Source organism: Diadema antillarum, unplaced genomic scaffold (genome assembly GCF_040938485.1).
Source record: "Diadema antillarum isolate AM-2024a unplaced genomic scaffold, OU_Dant_1.0 seq00000170_RagTag, whole genome shotgun sequence".
In the NCBI taxonomy this organism is placed as follows: domain Eukaryota; kingdom Metazoa; phylum Echinodermata; class Echinoidea; order Diadematoida; family Diadematidae; genus Diadema; species Diadema antillarum.
Genome location: NW_027271239.1, coordinates 1,601,608 through 1,621,025, shown reverse-complemented (window position 1 = coordinate 1,621,025; position 19,418 = coordinate 1,601,608). Strand labels below are relative to the sequence as shown.

The 19,418-nt window shown below is 41.0% G+C and overlaps 1 protein-coding gene across 1 annotated transcript in view; it reads right to left on the bottom strand.

Moving 5' to 3' along the window:
- Positions 1-241: 241 nt before the first annotated feature.
- Positions 242-19,418, bottom strand: part of LOC139728265 (enhancer of mRNA-decapping protein 4-like) — a 45,295-nt gene continuing 26,118 nt past the window's right edge. Inside the window, exons 12-25 of the mRNA XM_071639224.1 lie at positions 18,409-18,583; positions 16,805-16,904; positions 16,241-16,341; positions 14,438-15,329; positions 13,358-13,498; positions 11,620-11,731; positions 9,223-9,418; positions 8,175-8,330; positions 7,607-7,722; positions 4,984-5,149; positions 4,409-4,595; positions 3,405-3,621; positions 2,106-2,269; positions 242-1,641 (exon numbers count right to left, since the gene is read on the bottom strand). Of these exons, the coding sequence (XP_071495325.1) occupies positions 1,464-1,641; positions 2,106-2,269; positions 3,405-3,621; positions 4,409-4,595; positions 4,984-5,149; positions 7,607-7,722; positions 8,175-8,330; positions 9,223-9,418; positions 11,620-11,731; positions 13,358-13,498; positions 14,438-15,329; positions 16,241-16,341; positions 16,805-16,904; positions 18,409-18,583 (2,901 nt within the window). The 3' untranslated portion in view covers positions 242-1,463. The remainder of the gene's footprint in view (positions 1,642-2,105; positions 2,270-3,404; positions 3,622-4,408; positions 4,596-4,983; positions 5,150-7,606; positions 7,723-8,174; positions 8,331-9,222; positions 9,419-11,619; positions 11,732-13,357; positions 13,499-14,437; positions 15,330-16,240; positions 16,342-16,804; positions 16,905-18,408; positions 18,584-19,418) is intronic.

Here is a 19,418-nt window from a genome sequence, read left to right as displayed (position 1 = left end):
AAAAAAAGAGGAGGCTGTGATAATTGGTTGCAACATGCTGTCTTTTTCGTCAACTTAAAAAAAAAAAAATCACTGCAATGGCCATCATGAGAGTTGACAAACTCCACTGATACATAGACTAACCATATTTGCCAATCAACCCAACTACATCTCTTGAAATCTCACATTGGAAACATTTCCTTCAAATAGCACACATTGGGTACTAAAATCAGTAAAGCAATTCCCCTTCACAACAGTATAGAAAGGCAGTCTAGAGCCGTAATCTGGATACCCCGTACCTTATGCAGCCATAACTTGTGTTTGTAAGGCAAATCTCAGCTTTTGACAAATAGTAGGGAAAAGTGTATGTAAATCAGTCCCTCACAAGATATTTGAGCCAAGAACTTGCTTGTTAATGCTTACATAACTAGACCAGTCTGTTGCAACAGACTGCACGGCACTGGCTCTCAGTATTTTGATATAATCAAGCATAAACTGGTCAAATTCTGCTCTATGAATTCTATCCCTTGATTGACATTATTGATGAGTCAAATCTTTCCATTACTAGCAATAATATTGCAACAACAACAGCAAAAAATACGAACAATGATTAGGAGTATATTCCTTATCATCTTTCATGATTTCATGCTCTAAAAAACCTAAACGCACAAAAACTTTTGAGAAATCTCATTTCTAAAATAAAATTGTGCTCTTATGAACTCTGATGAAGTGGTGATGGCTGACATATAGCACCCTGTATTTGTATTTTATGCCTATACGCCAGTTGCCAAACAATGGGTAAAAGATGATGTCTTTCTTGTCAACCTTACAATTCGATAGAGAATGTGTGCTATATATCCTGGCATTCTGTCATCTCTTTGGACCTGTGAAAGTGTACACTACATGTTTGTTTGTTTGTTCATCTCAAGAAGATAACGATAGCTGCAAACCCCTCCTTTACGATGTATTGACACTCTGAAGTAGGTCACGAGTGTGAAGAAAAGATGCTATGTGAATTTCAGTGCTTTGTCACCTTTTGCATTATAATCAAACTCCGAACTCGAGTCATATCAAATCACTCTCACTCACAAGAGAAAGTAACATTGAGAAAATACTAAGTTTTCCTCTCAAAACATACAGAGTTATGCGAAGACAAAAACCTCCCAACAAAACAACAAAAACATTAGAGACTGCATGAGTAATGATTTGTATGCAATTTCTATTATACCCAGGTACATTTTCACAGAATAAAGAGACTAGAATGGGGCGAGAATTAAACTCCAGGACATCAATGTCAAAACTAATGCGGAGTTATTGCAGAGTTTCTTGGACAGTCAATTACTCCCTTGAGTGGTGGATATCCAGCCCAAAGCTCTGGCATGCATGCAAAGTCTGCGACGCCAGGAGAAGAGATGCGAGTGATGACGGGCCGACCTCGCGAGGCTGAGATCTGAGATCGCAGGAGGCTCTCCTCCTCCTCCTCCCTACTTGAGGGACTGCGCCTGCATGAGGACCCTCTTAAGCTGCTTGGTCTGTGGGTGGTTCGGCTGGGTCTGGATGACCAGGGTCAGCTGGCGGCACAGCTCGGTCACCACGCCCGGCAGGTGCTCCTTGGTCACTGGGTAGGTCATGTCCACTGCCAGGAGGGCCTCGTCGATGTACCTGGACGAAGGTTATAGACAAGAGGAAAGAATACATTCATATCGCTGAATCCTAATCCTTGTGGGGGAAAAAAAGACACTACCAAAACATATTTCTGTCCCACCAGAACTTTGGTGCAGTCACCGCTGTAGTCTTGAGACTCGTTATGCTGTAAAAGGGAATCAATTTTTGTGCATTTTGTGCAACAAGAAACTAGCGCAATCATAAAAGCACACAAATTTTTAATCTTTCCGGGTCAAAACTCACTAAATATCCATGACACATGCCATCTTCCATCGCACCTATATATCACTCCAAAGTCTTTTTTTTTTTTCTTGGTCATGTGATCAATCACAACTTTTCCGTCAACAGAATCCTTTTCTTCCTCAGGAATGGATAGACAATAGGCTAGTTTGTGCTTAATACCCAAAAGTCAACTCTGATAGAGGATGAGAATCGAGACATGGGTAGGGGTGCCAACTTACGTGCACTTGATCTTGGTGTGTGAGGCCAAGTCTTGTGACAGCTGCTGGATGAGTGAGAGAAGGACGGGCTGCTCCAGGAGGCAGCCTTCGTCGGCGAAGATCGTATCGGGCGTCACCTCATTGCAGGTGAAGACGATGACGCGCAGGTCGGATGCATTCAGCGCCTGGGAGAGGAGAGCGACAGTACGTGGGTCAGCTCTATTAAAATACAGCATCTTACGTATGTGACACTGAGATCATGCTTGTGTAAAGATGATATCATACTCATGCAACAATGAAATATGGCAAAGTGAACCTTTCAAGCATGACATTTAAATGCAAAAAGTACAAACTTTGGTTCTTGCTCTTACATAACCAGCCATAGCAATGACACTTTTCTCTTCTAACAGGAGAGCTTAAAGATTGCAGGAGGAGATATCTGGAGTACTGCTGGGAAATTATACTAAAATCATTGCCTTTCTAAGTGCCTTTGACATATTCATAGTTTCAACATTTTTCAACATTTTATAATGAACACATTTCTAAAATATTCATTGTATAATGTCAGTGAGAACACTTGAAGGCACACTCCTCAATAAGTCTTTTAATCCATTGAGGATTTTGTTACAAAATGCATTTCCCATAGAACCTGCCTGAGTATAATTTGGACTCATCCTCAATGGGTTAAAGAAACTTTAATATTATCATGGTTATTTCAGGGGGGTTCCATTTCTTTTTAAAGTAATTCTTTGCAGCATTCTCTTTATTTCCTTTTCTTTCATACAAATTATTCCATGTGGGTTTCTCCTTCCATTCATCCCATTAACCTGAAATCAGGGGAAAATGCAACATACAGAAAGTCAAGCATGACACCCTGACCATAAAAAGGAACCTTTGGTATGACATGTCCTATGGCAAGGATTTTTAAGGAGTGTGTTTTAAGGGGGAATTCCAGACCATTTAAAAGTTAGTCCAATAAAAATAAGTAAAAATTTATAAGTACAACAGTGAAAATATGATGAAATTAAGTAAAAATCAAGGAAGTAATGAAATCTAAAATTTTGCTTTCTTTTTTTTTATTGAGAGGTGATGACATCATCACCTCACTCATATGCATATTCATATCAATTGTTTGAGATTGTTATTTTTGTTGTTGAAGAGATTAGCAAAACTTCACAATTTAGTAACATCCTAATTTTGATCTGATTTTGATCAAATTTTAAAAGTTATGATACTCAAACTTTAATCGTTTTTCCAGACCAACTTTTATTTGGTCTGGAATTTCACTTGAAGGAGTGCATGAGGCCTAAAGCAACTTACGTGCTGGAAGGCTGCGTTGATGTGCTTCTGCTCCAGCAGCTGCTTGATCTTGGCCTGGACATGCTGGATGTCCTGGGCCGCCGGCACTGGGGTGGGGGCCTGGGAGCGGATGGCAGCCATCATCTCCTCCTGCAAGGTAGCCTGCTGCTTCTCCAGGGCGTTGCTCATCTCCTCCCGCACCATCTCTCGAACTTTCTCCAAGAGCTCCTGCTTCATCCTGTTGGCATGGAAACAGGGAAACAGGGACAAGGAAGCGGTCAATCTCTAAACTTCCTCGTTCCCATTTCAACAGCCAATCAGGAAGCAGGATTATTGTCAGTGCAATGACACCTGCCAGTGCAGCAAGAGTTGCTATCATGGCAACTTTTTATCACATGGTGCCCTCAAGTTTGATGCACTATAGGGACACATAGTGCATGAATCTTCTCAAGGGGTAGATGGGGTAGATAACACAATTTCAGTTGGGTAATGATGAAAATGTGAAATATTTGCCAAGAAGGTTTGTCGAAAGTTTGACTGTCTAAAAGCAAACTGGATAGTGGTTGATAAGTAATTTATAAATTGATTACCGATAATAAACAAATCAGACCAAAGCAGTACCTATCGATCTTCTGCGCTGCAATGAATTGCACGCAGCTTGTTGGAAAATATGATTGCTAGGGCATAATCCACGGTCATGAAACATTCTACCTGCCCAATGCTGAACAGGGAGGGCTCATATGGAATGAAAGTCATACACTACTACTGAAATTATTCTACGCTTTTGATCTCAAAATACTCCAAAACTAGTCTTAATCCTGGCAAATCGCACTGGCCACTCAAGTTTCTTGATAGACCTTTTTCGATGTATTGCAAGAAAATTTCAAATGCTGAGAGATGAAGTTTGAAGTTTGAGCCCTTCTGGGAACTATGTTTTGGCTTTAAAATTCTGTTAGGTGCTACAGGCCGAGCAAGTGTGGTGGGACAGGCCAAGCAAGTGTGGCTCAAAATCACTTGTGGCTAACCTCTCGGTTGTGGTGTGCAGCTGCTCGGATATCTCCCCCTGAACGTCCTGGAGAAAAGAAGCTTTCAGTGCGTCACTGCTCTCCCTCTGGGTCTCCACCAGCGACCGCATCTCCTTGAGGAGGGGTTCCTGGCCCTCTCGCTGCTTCTGCCTCGCCTTGCTCAGGTTGGCCTCGAGCTGGTTTACATCTGAATGAGGAGAAAGCAAAGATGGGGAACAAGGTGACATTCACCCATTTTTACTGACTGCTTTGAAACCAGAAACAAAATGAATAGTAATCTTCGATAAGATTCATGAAAAAGCTGATTCACCTCAGTACATCAGCATACAGCTAATGCAAGTTATGCAGCTGAAGCAAATTAAATTGCAAATACTGAAAATGTAATGTAGTAAAAACATTTGTCCACATTCATAATATCAAAAGGGGCGAATATCAAAATAAAGAAAAACAAATCATATAAAGATTAGAAGAAATGACAGAAGGTGTCGAAAAGAATGCAATGATGACAGAGTGGCAAATGCAAGTTATCAAAAGAATTTGAAATACTTGTAAAACTACACAGCCGGAGAACTTACACTCCTTTGTGCCTGCCTCAAAACTCATATTGATCTGCTGAAACATTGAGGAACATGCTCGCTCGAAGGCAGGAACAACAGTACTGTGGAAGGCATCTCTGTAGGTGGTCTGTATCGTGTTTGAGAGGGCGTTGGCTGCGGCTTGGCCCATGGTGTCTGCCACACCCTATGCGGCAAGAAAACACATCATCATGGTATCATTACTTCATTCAAAAACACAAAAGAATCCTGTGTGATTTTACAACTGTATTCAGAACAACAAAGGAAGGGATACCATTTAAATACTGGAATGATGACTAAATGCCATCAAATGCCCTATGAAATACCCCTTTCTTACAGAAAAAAAAAATACACACTTAGCTGGCATATCGTGCAAATACTTCACATACATACACATAAAAACATGATACAAACTAGAAATGTTGCTATGGCGACTGATGCCTCCGCCATAATGCATGATTCTCCCAATAGGTGTATAGTACAATGCCTTCACAATGTGTGATGACAGTTTCACATAACTGGCAAAATATTGAAATGACAGGTTTGTCAGAAATATCTTGAATGTTCACTTTCCTTGAACTAGGTTTGCTATAATTGTCTAAGAGTGCAGGTACAGGTATTTGGGGAATTGAGGATTTTTACTTGACTTCTGACCGATCCTTTTATAAGTTTATGCATTGAGTAATTTTCAAGGTATGAAGAAAGAGTGTAATTACAGTACAAAATATATACATATATTTTTTGCATTTAAACCTGGCCTTTGAACCTTAACCTTTGACCTTCAGGCTGGAAATTTCCCAGAGAATCTCTATTAGGTAATACATGTATACATTAAGTTTTAAAACTAATAATGCAAGCATTGCATATTCTTGTATATGAGGGAAATAGTAAAATTTTGAGGAGTTGACCTGGACCTTTGACCCCCCTGACTATTGACCAATGACCCCTAAATTCCCTAGATAATCCCTCCTACCAGTCAGTACATGCGTATGTACCAAGTTCCATGAAGATACATTGAACCATTTGCGAGAAAAGTGAAATTGTAACATTTTCATCTAACCTTTGACCTTATGACATGAAACTCTCTCTGGAGAATATTTACGTGGTAGATGTCTACACTAAGTTTCAAGAAAATACCTTCGGGCATTGCATGGATACGGGGGAAATAGCAACATTTTTAGCATTTGACCTTGACCTTTTGACCTTTGACCTCTTGCCAATGTCACTAAATTCTACTCAACTAATTGCCCCATCATACATGATCCTTGGACCAAGTTTGGTGAAAGCTGCCTCATCCAGTTTTGAGTTATCACGTAAACAGATAAATTTTGGGATTCGACCTTGATCTTTGACCTTTGACCTCAGTCCGATTTCACTAAAAAACTAATCAAGTATTTGTCCCATCATACATCATCCTCGGACAAAGTTTGGTGAAATTTGCTCGATCCAGTCTTGAGTTATCACGTAAACGGATACAATTTCATGATTTGACCTTGACCTTTGGCCTTTGGCCGATTTCACCTAAAATCGAATCAAGTAATTGCCCTATCATACTTTATACTTGGACCAAGTCTGGTAGAATTCCAGTCAATATTACTCAAGTTATCGCGTAAACGAATGCGGACGGACGGACGAACAACCCGAAAACATAATGCCTCCGGCACCACTTTGTGGCGGAGGCATAAAAATAAAACACGATTATATTTGGACAGTTACCTCAGTCAGATTGTTGTCATTCTTGCAAAATATGGTTTGTCTTCAGACAAACTAAAAAAAAAACCAAAAACCCACCACATCATACACAGCTTCAACTCCTGTTTACCATGTGTACCACAATCACAAAAATTACTTAAAAACTGTAGAAGTAGTTTTGCTCCACAAAGATTTTGCTTGTGTGTGTATTTGAACAACGCAGTTGTCATAGCAAGGGCTTGTCATACACTCTATGAAGTGCATCTTGCACATAAACATCCAAAGGTCACTACATTTGCCAAGAAGTTCTGAGAGAATTGTTTTTAAGCTCATTGCACCACAAGAAAATTTAAGATGATTTTGGCCTTGCTAGCCAAGACCTAAACTTAATACAAATTGTCAATGCTCCCTGTGTTCATGTCTGTTCCAAAAGCAATTTCACACTCCTAAGACAGGGCTGCACACTAACCGTTTTTTTCTACTGGTGCGACCTGTCCGTCAGACCAGTAGGTACCCAGTTTTTCCCTATTTTACCAGTCTAGTCCTGAAAAAGTTACTGGTCTGACAGTGATTTTTAATGGTCAGGGACCATCAGACCAGTGCCAGTGTGCAGCATTGCGTAAGATGACAAAAATGGAGAGACTCTAACCCCATGCACCTTCTGATCTGGAGATTCTCCCACCTGAAACCCCTAGCAAACGGGAGATTCCAACTTGATGTGCGTGCAAAAATCCTTGTGGCCGGGGTCCAGCTCTAGGGTTCTAGATGTTATCTCATGCTATCTAAGGCTTGTTTTTCAACATACGACGACACTATGTAAGAAATCATTTCAAGTGGGAGAACAGGAGATTTTACAAAAATGGGCTTTCGGCGGGAGACCTCCCGTCGAAAGCGGGAGAGTTGGAGTCTCTGAAAATGTGAAAAATCTCACCCTTGATTTCACCAGCTTGCTAATGTTCTCCTTCATCAATTGATCGGTGGCGGTCAGCTTATGGCCTAGGGTTGTGTTCAGCTGGTCAGATAAGGGCATGAGGACCCGATGTAATTCTACATAGATAAGACAAACCAAAGAAACAAAAATGGGATACAAATCCAAAGTTAACACATTAGCCATCAACACTCAAGTGGCTCCTGTGACCCTTATTCAAAATTATTGCCTTCACATCCCCCCAGGTACTGACACTTGATTATATATTTTTGTTTAAATATACACAGGCTCTTTCCACCATTGTATGGTGCGAAAACCACTTTAAAACATTTCACTGTGAATATTACATGCTTCTGCATCTCACAACAGTTTATGAAACAGTTCGTATGCACTTGAGGACATTCATTAAAACAAGTTTTCTTCACAAGTGAGTTGCAAAACATAACACAATATTGGTATGACAGTAAGTTTTCTTTTCTATGCAAATGAGTGTACGCCATCAGACACTGTAATGGAAAAGGAAGGGAGTAGAGGAAACAGAAACAGAAAAAGATAGATGGAGAGGACTAACCTGGAAGGACTTTTGCCTCGATTTCTGTACGCACAGTCTTGTCCAGCCGGCTGGTCACCTGCTGTCTCAGGGTCTGGGTGACCGTCTCCAGCAGTCGTTCCTGCTTCTGCTTGTCCACGTTGCTCTTCTCCTGGAGCACAGTGGACAGTCTCTGGCCTGAGTGACCGCCCCAAGGCTAAGGAAAGCACTCTCTGACACAAATGCCCTTGTAAACCTTGGTATGTGCAGCAAAGGGGAATCAGCTGTCTCATATCATGACTCACAAAGCACAAATCATATTTTGTGTGTGTGTTTTATCTATGTCTCAATCCCTAAGATGCTCAAAGCATTTGTGTTACTTGGAAGATGCCAACTGCATTCTAAGAAATCATTCGATGAACATGTTTGACTTTTGACCCTGGCGGGAGTTTGACCGCAAAATTTACAAAGCATACTTTCGTATTTCGCACACAGCATTCCGCAAATGTATCTTAAAGAAATCAATAAGGCCACCGATTGCTAAATAGATGTTTGAGGGATGGTAAGGAGATATAACAATGACGACTGCATACAGAGGGGCAGCAGACAGCACAAGGTGCATCACACCTTTGGCAAGGCGCCTGTATTCTTGAAAGGAGAGAACAGAAAAGTGGGAAGTATGAGTGAAGAATGACTTGGTGCGAGCATTGCATTTATGGGGTCAGGGTTTCCCTCCTCCCCATGAAGTGAATACCAAGGGAGTGTGGGTGGAGGTATACACAAAATTGAAAAAAAAAATAGAAAGGAGAAAAGAGGAGGAAAAGGGGACAAGACAACAATGAAGAAGAAGCAGAAGAAAAAAGAGATAATGAAGAAGATGGAGATGAAAAGGATGACAACAAAGATGAACAAGGAAAAGAAACGATGAAAAAGATGACAGAGAAAAAAGATGGAGACAGAGACAAAAGATGAAGAGGGTGAGGAGGAAGAAGAGGAAGAGGAGGAGGACAAGGAGGAGGACAAGGAGGAGGACAAGGAGGAGGAGGAGGAGGAGGAGGAGGAAGAGAAGGGGGAGCGAGGGAAAGGATACGTTCTTGTTCAGACTGCTTGCTGAGCATCGTCTCCAGCTTGGTCCCCAGCCCCTTCTCCAGCTTGTCGATCCTAGCCTTGGTGGACTGGATGATACTGTTGCTAAGCTGCGCCTTGTTCATCTCTTGCCTCAGCTGCCGGATCTCCTGCTGCTGCCCCTGGAGCATCAGCAGCATCTGCTCCAGGGAGCTCATGATCTGAGGATCAAAAACAAACGCAACCAAAAAAATCCAAGATAACTTCATGAGTATTGATCAACTGTGAGAACATGTTTAAGTTTCTGTTTGGATGTGCTGGTTCATGTGTGTGTGCTAAAAGAGTCAATCATTTTTTATTTTAATGCAATACACCGTTATCTCTTGTTTTGGGACTTTGGTCAAACAAAGAAAAATCAGATAATGTGATATTTATATAAACATAAGTAGCCAAGTTGGCCTACATTGCACATTATATATTGAAAACCACAATATTAACCAGGACTTTTCATCAACTGACTTTTTGCAACAAGAGCATCTCTATGACCACATCTTATTTCCTTGTTTTGCTCTGTTGACGTTATGGTAAGGATAGCTAACTCATTTATCTTTGCACCATGGTGTGTCTTTGGGCTTTCTGAAACTCTAAATCAGCTATTGTGGGGAGCAAAACAAGATGGAGGCTGAATATTTCTGAGCACAATTAGTACACTTAAACACACAAGATGCACACAAGGACACACTTTTATATGCCTTCACACAAAGATCAACTGCCCTGTAGCAAGATTTACCACCTCTTGACCAGCGGATCACAAACCTTTCTCTCTCTCTCTCTCTCTCTCTCTCTCTCTATCTTTTATTTTTTAATTTGAGACAATGGATCTTACTCACAAGCACTGACAGCTTATCACTAGCACCAGGCACCCTTATGCACCTGAAAACATGGAACTATTCACTAATGCACCTTACATGATCAATGGTGAGCTTTATTTTATGCAGGATGTGAGGTTATCCTTGGCTTTTACATTTTAAGCACAGGTGTCATACCTCAATAATGGTCTGGGATTAAATGTTATACAAACACACACAGTCACAGAAAGAGAACACATATGGTCACAGAGACAAAAGACACACACATGAAAGACAAAACAGACTTTGGTTTGACTGACAGCTGGATAAACCAACATATAAAAACGAATGGCAGAAATCAAAGGGTTAATGTTCCACATGTGACTATTAACCTTACCTTGTCAGTCCCTTTGCATAGCATGGTTTGATTGCATCTGGGGTGCTGGGATAAGGGGGCTCGAGACTTTCAAATAAACATCCACAGCAGGATGTCAACTGAATTTCACAACTTCCTGCTTCAGGAAGAGCACTGTCATGTTCCCCACCATGCAGTACGTTCATACCCATACATATCAAGATCAGTATATCTCCTGCAATGAACACGATGCTCTTCGAACCAAATGAATTTCGTGAGCTTTCTAATCAGCTGAAGTCAATCTGAGTAGACAAATCTAAAGTGCTGGTGATAGATCTTTCTATTAGTTTTCAATGGTGTAAACACAAATGAGAATTAACAACCCTCAAAAAAAAACAACAACAAAAAAAAAAAACAAACCACCCAAAACAACTACATAGAAACACAACAAATCTTACTTTTGTCTCCTGAAACTAAACATCATATCTATTGAAATGAATACTACAGATGTCATCTTGGATGAAAACAACTAGTCAAGTTTCTTAAAATTGTTTCAAGGCCACCATAGAACCTAGGCAAGGTGCTACAGACTCACTTGTCCTCTTCCCCCAGGGCAACTCAAACCTCACTCTTGGGCGAGCGATATGTATGGGCAGGTGACTGTGTTGAATAGCTTTAAGAGTGGGGCCCTCTTCCAAATGCCAATTCAGGCAAGTGGGAGATACATTGTACCATATGTCTCCCCCCAAAAAAATTACAATAGCACCCTTTGCAACGATAACTTTAAAAATAGTGAATCAATCCCAATACAATATCAGGGTATAATACTATAACTTGTTACTCACATCTTACAGAAAACCCCATCCGATTTGCTTCAGTGGTCAAAGAGAAATGAGGATCTTTGGAGAGCATGTCAGTAATCCCTTTCCTACAAGTTTTGTCCATTGTGTTCCCAGTTCAAAGAGCATCCAAGTCCAACTTGGAAGAAACGGACCCATGGCATGCTTTACAACGATCCACATTTTTCTGTGACCACTTGACCAAATTGAATGGGGTTTTCTGCAAAATGTGGGTAAGAAGTTACAGTTTTATTTCCTAAAATAGCATTCAGATTGTTTAGTTATTTTGAAAGTTATCAATGTAAAAATCTGATTGTCATTTTTTTTTGAGAGGACATGCTGTATAATTATTATCTATTGTAATGCCCTGCTGGGCTTACCTGGCCCAAGTCCCGTTGGTACTTGTCTTGGCTGACTGTGTTCTGGTGGTGTACCACTGGCCTCAAGTCCTGTGTCAGCCCACGGTTTTCATCCTGTTCCCCTTCATCGTGTCTGCTTGGCAGAAAAGAGAATTCTCTGGTTCATTAATCCTGTGATTTCTTTGCTAGTGCACTCCTGCCAATGCCAGGGCTCCAGAAGGAACAAAGGGGAGTTGAGAGTTGGCAATATATGATTTTTTGTTTTGTTCGAATCTCATATGGTTTATGATTAACAGATGCTCAAAAGCATAAGTATGCAAAGTTGAATAAAGCTTCTTTCCTTGAAAAAAAAAAATTCTTGCGAGAAAGAAGCAATAAACAGAGAGGAACAGTCTGACAGCCCCCCCCCCAAAAAAAAAAAAACCAAAACAAAGAGAAAAGAAAATCTTTGTTAAATTACCACATACCTTCTTCCAATACGATAACAGGCTGTGACAGTTACTCTGCAAACTAAATTTGATTGGCTGAAACACATTTCGGAGACTTCTACAGCTAAAAATATGTGCATTCATTGACTGATATTTACATCGAAGAAAAGACAGAAAGAAAAAAAGAAAAAAAAAAAAAGAAAAAAAAAACATGCTGTCAAGTTGATAAGATCTGACAGACCCACACCCATAACCCAGAAGAATTATTCTGGGTAGGTTTTTCATTGTATCAAATGCTGTGAATGCTGGCACTCAGTAACAGAAAGAAAAATCAAGGCAAGTGCCAAAATGTGTCTTTCCCATTCGCGTAGAAGGAATTAGTGTTTTTCTAACTCCCGGAAGTTCATTGACCCCGCCTTTGACCGTTGACCTTGTGGTGACCTTCAACTCCCCAAGGGACATTTACAAGCCAAGTCTGGTCACAAATGGACATATGGATCAAAAGTTTTGAGCCATAATCGAAACGCGCCGTAAAAACTTGATATTTGGCCCTAAAAGTTTGTTGACCCCTGTCTGTGACCTTTGACCTTGTAGTGACTTTGAACTTCCCAAGGGACATCTCCCATCCAAGTTTGGTCACAAACGGAAATATGGATCAAAAGTTGAGCCATAATCGAAATGCGCCATAAAAACTTAACATTGGGCCCTAAAGTTCATTGACCCCTGCCTATGACCTTTGACCTTGAGGTTACCTTCTTGTTTGGTAAAATGCGTAACTTAGTAGAACCACTCTTGCCTCCAAGTTTGATTAAAATTGAAGTCCTCAGTAGAGAGTTATTCAAGTTTTTGTAGCGTTACGGGCGTTACGGACGGCGGACAGATGCCGCAGGCGATCCGTTAGTCTCCCCGCACCTGATTTGTGCATGTGAGGGGGAAATTTTGATATCTTGCAGAGAAATAAGGATTTGATGTCATGTCACCACAGAGCATATCAATTTCCAAAGTAATCGTTCAAGTGTGGTTTGATCTGTCGCGTTAAATAAGCATGACCTAGCTCCTTACAAGGCATTTCACCAAGTTTTGAGATTGAATAACTCATTTATTATGTAGGAGTTGATGAAAATATAAATCTCAACTTGTAGCATATAAATGATATTGAAATTTGGGTTTCAAGTTTGACAAAAAACCTCAGAGTTTCTCAATGAGCACGTAAGGTAATGGCAGTATAGTTAGAGGCACATTCAGGAGGCTAGTGAAGACTAACACAAGATGCAATCCATTGGTACTCTGCCTGCAGCGGGAACATAAAACATTTCATTGAGTTCCCTCACCTTGCATGTTGGTCCCCTATGTCTTTCAGGACTGTTCCCTCTCCTGCTCCTTCGCCAACATTCTCCAGCTCATCACTCACTCCTTCGGCCGCATCACCAGAGCCTATTTGTCTGTCACCGTACGCATCTGGCATCACAGTCCTGCCAACAACAAGGACAATATCTAATGACCTCATGGATTCATGGTGTATTCACAGCAATATTCTCAGAGTACAGTCGTTGCCAATTCATCACAATGGTCTGAGAATAAGACCCAATTAATCAACTGTCCAGATCAAAAGAAGTCAACATGACTTATCAGTACAATACACATAGTTCAGTACATGGGGCAACACAATGCTCTAAAACTTGCATACACTAAAAGATCACAAGCACACTGAAGCTGTATGTGAAGTTTTGTGTATATAGATCAGAGACAAGCTTTTTAGGTGATCCGAGTTTTTTGTCAATTTTGACAGGATTGTTTGCTAAAACAGTCTTGTAGGAGGGATTGATTAATTCTCCAAAGAAAATGTCTATTTCCCACGAATATCTGATGAAAAATGAGTCTAATTAACTAAGTAACTAATATCATTTTTTATTTAAGAATTCAGAATAATATGCCTTGGAAATGATATACCATGATTCTGTCCCATTACAGAGTCATTCCCACTTACATGAGTTCCAATTAAATGGTGGTAACTGTAAGGCAACCTATATGAGAAACAAGCTGAATATATTGTGTATAGTTTGGCGTGTACATATTCATATGTAACAATAAAGTGTTTTGAGTACATACAATCAAATGGGTCTGACAATCTATTTTCTTGTTTCTAACACAAGCTTATGCCACAAAATGTGGTCTTGGGAATATTCTTACATATGCATTTTGCCTGCCATCAAGCATCGATCTATATAACACTTCCAGCAAAATGTCATGGCACAGGCATGAAGAATACTACAATTTCTTCCAATAATATAATACTCAATGTTTTGCACAAACTGGGGAATACAATTAGAAATGCTCATGAAGCACCACATAAATGGCTACAGACTGCTCCACTACACCAGGATGTCATGATGAATTCCGAGAAAGATCACCTGGCTGGCAGCTCTGTGTACTCTTCATCTATCTCCCGGTTGCCATCTTGCACAGGTAGGTGTGAAATGTCCTCCATCTTGGCACTCATATTACCTTCATCTGCCTTACGGATGTCCTGCTCATAATTCATCGCATCCTCCTCGTCATCCTCATCATCCGCATCCTGCCCCATGGCCTCAACCTCCTCCTCCTCGTCATCCCCGACGTTCTCGCCAAGGATCTGTGCGACCTCCACGCTGGAATCAGAGATGCGCTTCTCCTTGATGCGGGCGCTCTTCTGCAAGAGTTCTGCCACGTTCTCCGATGACTCAAGCAACCGGTCGCCCTGGAGATCGTTGATGTCTCCTCCGACGGGAGACGGGGGAGGAGATTTGGGGACCTCGTCTTCCTCCTCTCTGATGGAGTCCTCATATGGTTTGGACAGGGCATTGTTCCCTACCAGAGGAGCCTTAACGTTGTGGGGGGAGATGTGGTTGGAGGATGCACTTGCTGTTGGAGTTAGGGTCACTGAACTGTCCGGCGTGAGGGAGGCAATGTCGTTGGTGGCGCAAGAACTTAGGAGGTCCTCCCCCGACACGCTGGTGGCGGTGAGCTGGGTGAAGCTGCTGCTGGCACTGGAGGCACTGTCCCGGAGCACGTTCTGGGGTGTGGTCTTGGTCGGGGAGCGCGTACTCGAATTCATGAGTGACTCCGGCGTCATGAGGTACGGCTGGCTGGAGGAGTGGGTGGACTCAGAGGTGAAGGAGCTGGTTTCTGCCGAGGGTGTGACGGGGTCACGCTGGGGGGATGGAGCAGCACCCGCTGGGTCTAAGTGAGAGTGGTCCGTGTCCGAGGAGGCAAGAGATCGCTCCGTAGCACTGAAACTCACATCAGACAGGCCGTCCCGTAGGGCTGTAAGAGTCACAAAGGAAAGTGACATTCCATAACTGCATGTACCATAATACTTCACACCAATATCCTGAGAGAGATCAAAGCAATGCATATGACACTACTGTTTTGACAAGTTCCACTTTTTATAAAGCTACACACATAAGACCTAGTCCTACCAACTCTTTCTTTATACATTCAAAACTTTCACCAATGAGATCAATAAAAATATTGTCTTAAACAAAATCTTGCATTAAACATTATGAGCATTAAACATAATCTTAATAATCTCTTGCAAACATAATCTTGTCAATATATGCAAACTAACTTACAACAGGCCACAGAGAAGCACTGAAAACACAAAATGATTGGTAATCCCACTGTGTAAGTCATTCTACAACTCTTCCATGTTGTAATGACCTTAAAATATTTGCAAAAAGGACATCTCTTGTCGTCAAGAAATCTGTGCATATGAAATATTCATGTCTAGGGCATATTAGCTAACAGGAAATTTTAAGGAATAGGCCAAAGACCAGTCATGAATAAAGGAAATGCATTCTATAATTGATCTCATCTTTTCTGAATACTGAGAACTATTTCTCACATAAATTTTCTGCAGAATATTCATCACAGTACAAGGAATATATTCCAGCCTTTATTTGTTCAATGAAAAATATCAATAAGATATATATCAACATCATTTAGTGAAATTTCTCAGACATCCAATCAAAAGATAATTTTATGTGTGTTCAGTATCAAGCATCTCGCCACAAAATTATAACTGGCTGATACAAACACACACACACACATAACGATCTAAAAGAACATGAAAGCTGCAATGCCATAAGAATTCCTTAGAATGCTTCAGATTTGCCATGCAGGGGTTTAAGAAAAGGGCAGAGTTGGTGTGAGATGATACATCTACGTGGACATACTGTTGTCTCCGTTGGAGGTTGTGGTATTGATTGAACCCGCCATGACTTCCTGGTTGACAGATGGGCTTGGCTGAAAACGGATCTGAAGCTCTTGAAGTGCTCTACGGAAAATGATGTAAAAAAAAAAAAATATGATGAAGACTAACTCGCTTTGCTTGTCAAAAGTCTTGGGAGTGAACATTTGAAAATTCACCCAAGCATAGAGCAAAATATTACAACATTTATAAATATCAGTTCCACCTAGTAGGACACACCACGCAGAGTGACATGTCATCTATTGGCGATAAAAGAAAAATTAAAAGTCAGAGAGCACAGAACCAATAAGAAACATCTTAAGTACGTCTTACTGTACTTCCTACACTCTGCTTTAAGACTGAGCAGACATAAATTACTTGGTGACCCAGGGAAATTGTTTTTAACTACATTACTGGAAAGATTGGGAAACCAAAATGGATAGAATACACATTTTGACATTAAATTTTCTAAGTTGTACACTAGCAGCAAAGGGGGAAACAAATGCTCAAGCCAGACATCACTGCACTTTCGTAATTTCTAGCGAAATACCTCTTGAAAACACAGAACATCTTGACCAGGACATTGACGGGTTGCCTGTTGCCAACACTCTCCTCATCCTCATCGCCGGGGGACACCTCTTCAAACTCTACTGAAACGAAGAGATAATGGTCATCACGCTCATGTCTGCTCTACTGTAAACGCTGATATTTTTGCGAGATTAATATTTCGCACTGAGCGGCTCAAAAACATATTCGCGGGTTGTTGAATTTGCGCCGTGCAATTATTGTCAGCACATTCACAATGTGCATAGAAAGTTGTGAAGATATTTTCGCGGGTTTTAGAATATGCGCTAACCGGAAGTAGTGCGAAATACGCGAAAATTAATGTACCGCAAAAATGTCTGCGCTTACAGTATTCTTGTTTGATGCACATCTCATCTGTACAGACTATCTACGCCTTCAACACATTGTCATTGGCAAGCTATTGATTGTTTGTGTACTGAGGAACAGCCCTCATCATCACAATATATATCTGCAACCATTGGCCAATGTGCTTCATGTGCAATCCAAACACTGGTCAACAGTCACTGCCATCTCTCCCAGAACAAACATGTATGCAATGTCTGTGAGAATCCTCCTCCCATACTGTGGGGTGGGGCAAACTAAAATTAAAGGATTACCTATCAATTTCCATCTGTTACGCATGACTCTGATGCCTTGATTTCTAATCCGATAGTGCATTTCTTCCTCAGTCACATTAAAATGAGTGGTAAGCTTCAGATATTGATTGCATCATCATAATTACACACATTTGAATAAATTTCTCATGCATACTTCATGCAATCCTAATCTTGAATGTCCCAAAATGGAGCACCAGGGTTGGGGACAGGTTGACTAACCAGTGTACTCTACATAATTGTGTGGTCAAGGAAAGCACCGGTCTCTGTGAAGGTTGGCAAGCTCTCTCACGGATTGGTATGGTTTATTCAAAGGAAAACACTGGTCTTTGTGGAGGTCTGCGAGCCTGGCACATTCCAGTTAGACAACATACCTTACTGCACACTGAAGATGACCGAAACAAGGACATAAGCTATAAGATAGACTACTAATTCGATGTGCGTTAACCACGGGGAGAACCGATACTTAGACGATGCTATCTAGGCCGTGCTCAAAAGCAAATCAAAGTGAACCAAATCATACCACGCCAGATATGGATCGTTTGAACATTTGTGGAGAAAGCGCACCCCGTGAATTATTTCTGGACTCCAGTCAGAAGGGGTTCACATGTTTTTTAGCAACAGGGTCATGCACGTGCATTGCTTATGCTACTTACAGGTGTCCTAAGCAAAGGGAATCAACACTTTTCATTATGACGTAGTGGTGCGTGTTACATGCATTATTCTCATGCCAACTTCTGGCACGGTATAGTGCGCTTTTGGAGCACGGCGGGAAGTGGTCTCCTTTTTGGTTCGGTAGGGTATGGTATGGTACACTTTAGGAGCGTTCTGAGTACTCCTCTGGCACGGGCACGTTATGGTACAATACGCTTTAGGAGAGTGCTTGAACACACCAATAGACCACTAATTTGTAGTAGGCTAACCACGAGGAGAATAGACACCAGGGTGAAGTTATCGACTACTGCTAAGGACAAACCTGACTGGAGTTCCTCGCCGTCCTCAGCATCCTCCAGGGCCTGCTTCGCGCGACATCGGCCGGCGTCAACGATGGCGAAGCTGAGCATGGGCTGCATGAGGAGGAACTCGGTCAGGGAGCTGAAGTGGGCCCGCCCCTCATCATGCTCCTGGTGGAGCTGGATGACATACAACACCTGTAGGATAGGATGAGCGAGGACCAGAATAGGATAGAGAGAGACAGAGAGAGAAGCACATAGAGAAAAGATTACCAAAATGACAAAGTGAGTAATGAATAGAACAACATGAATATTACATGAAGTTATGACAGGTACATAGACAGAACACTGCTGTACTGAATATGTTCAAGCAAAATGTCCTCATTCTAAAACAACATTTATAATGCATCATACAAACCTACAACTTGCAAGAATGGCAATGCCATGGGCTAAGAGATGGAAGGGCACTATTCAAAGCTCTCTGAAATCAACAGAATTGTCTCTTTTTTTTTTTCTAAACAAATGCAATGTCAAACTGATAATTCATGGCTAGCACACTGATAATGATAAAAGTACAGTTGAGAGTGGCAAATGCTATATGACACTGTCTCCAGGACTCACTGAAATGATTTCTTACAAAAAATACTCTTGATATACATGTATATATATATATATATATATATCTATACCTATAAAAGAATACAATGTTGATCTTTAGGTTAGACAAACTAATGACTTTACTTTATGCATGTGATTATCAAGGCAATTGAGAATTATTATCATCAATTCTTTTTAATAAGCTACTACTTATGAATAAAGTTCTTGGTTATTCCTGAGGTTATTTATATCATTTTTTTGGTGAGTTTATATATAAGACTGATATACCGTAAAACATGATATAATCGCGGCACGAAATTTTCGCAAATTGAAGCCGACAGACTTTTACGTGGCATGAAATTTTCGCAAAATTGCCTCTGGCATTCAATGCATACAGTGTAGGCAAGAACTTTCACGTGCATTTTAATTTCGTGAA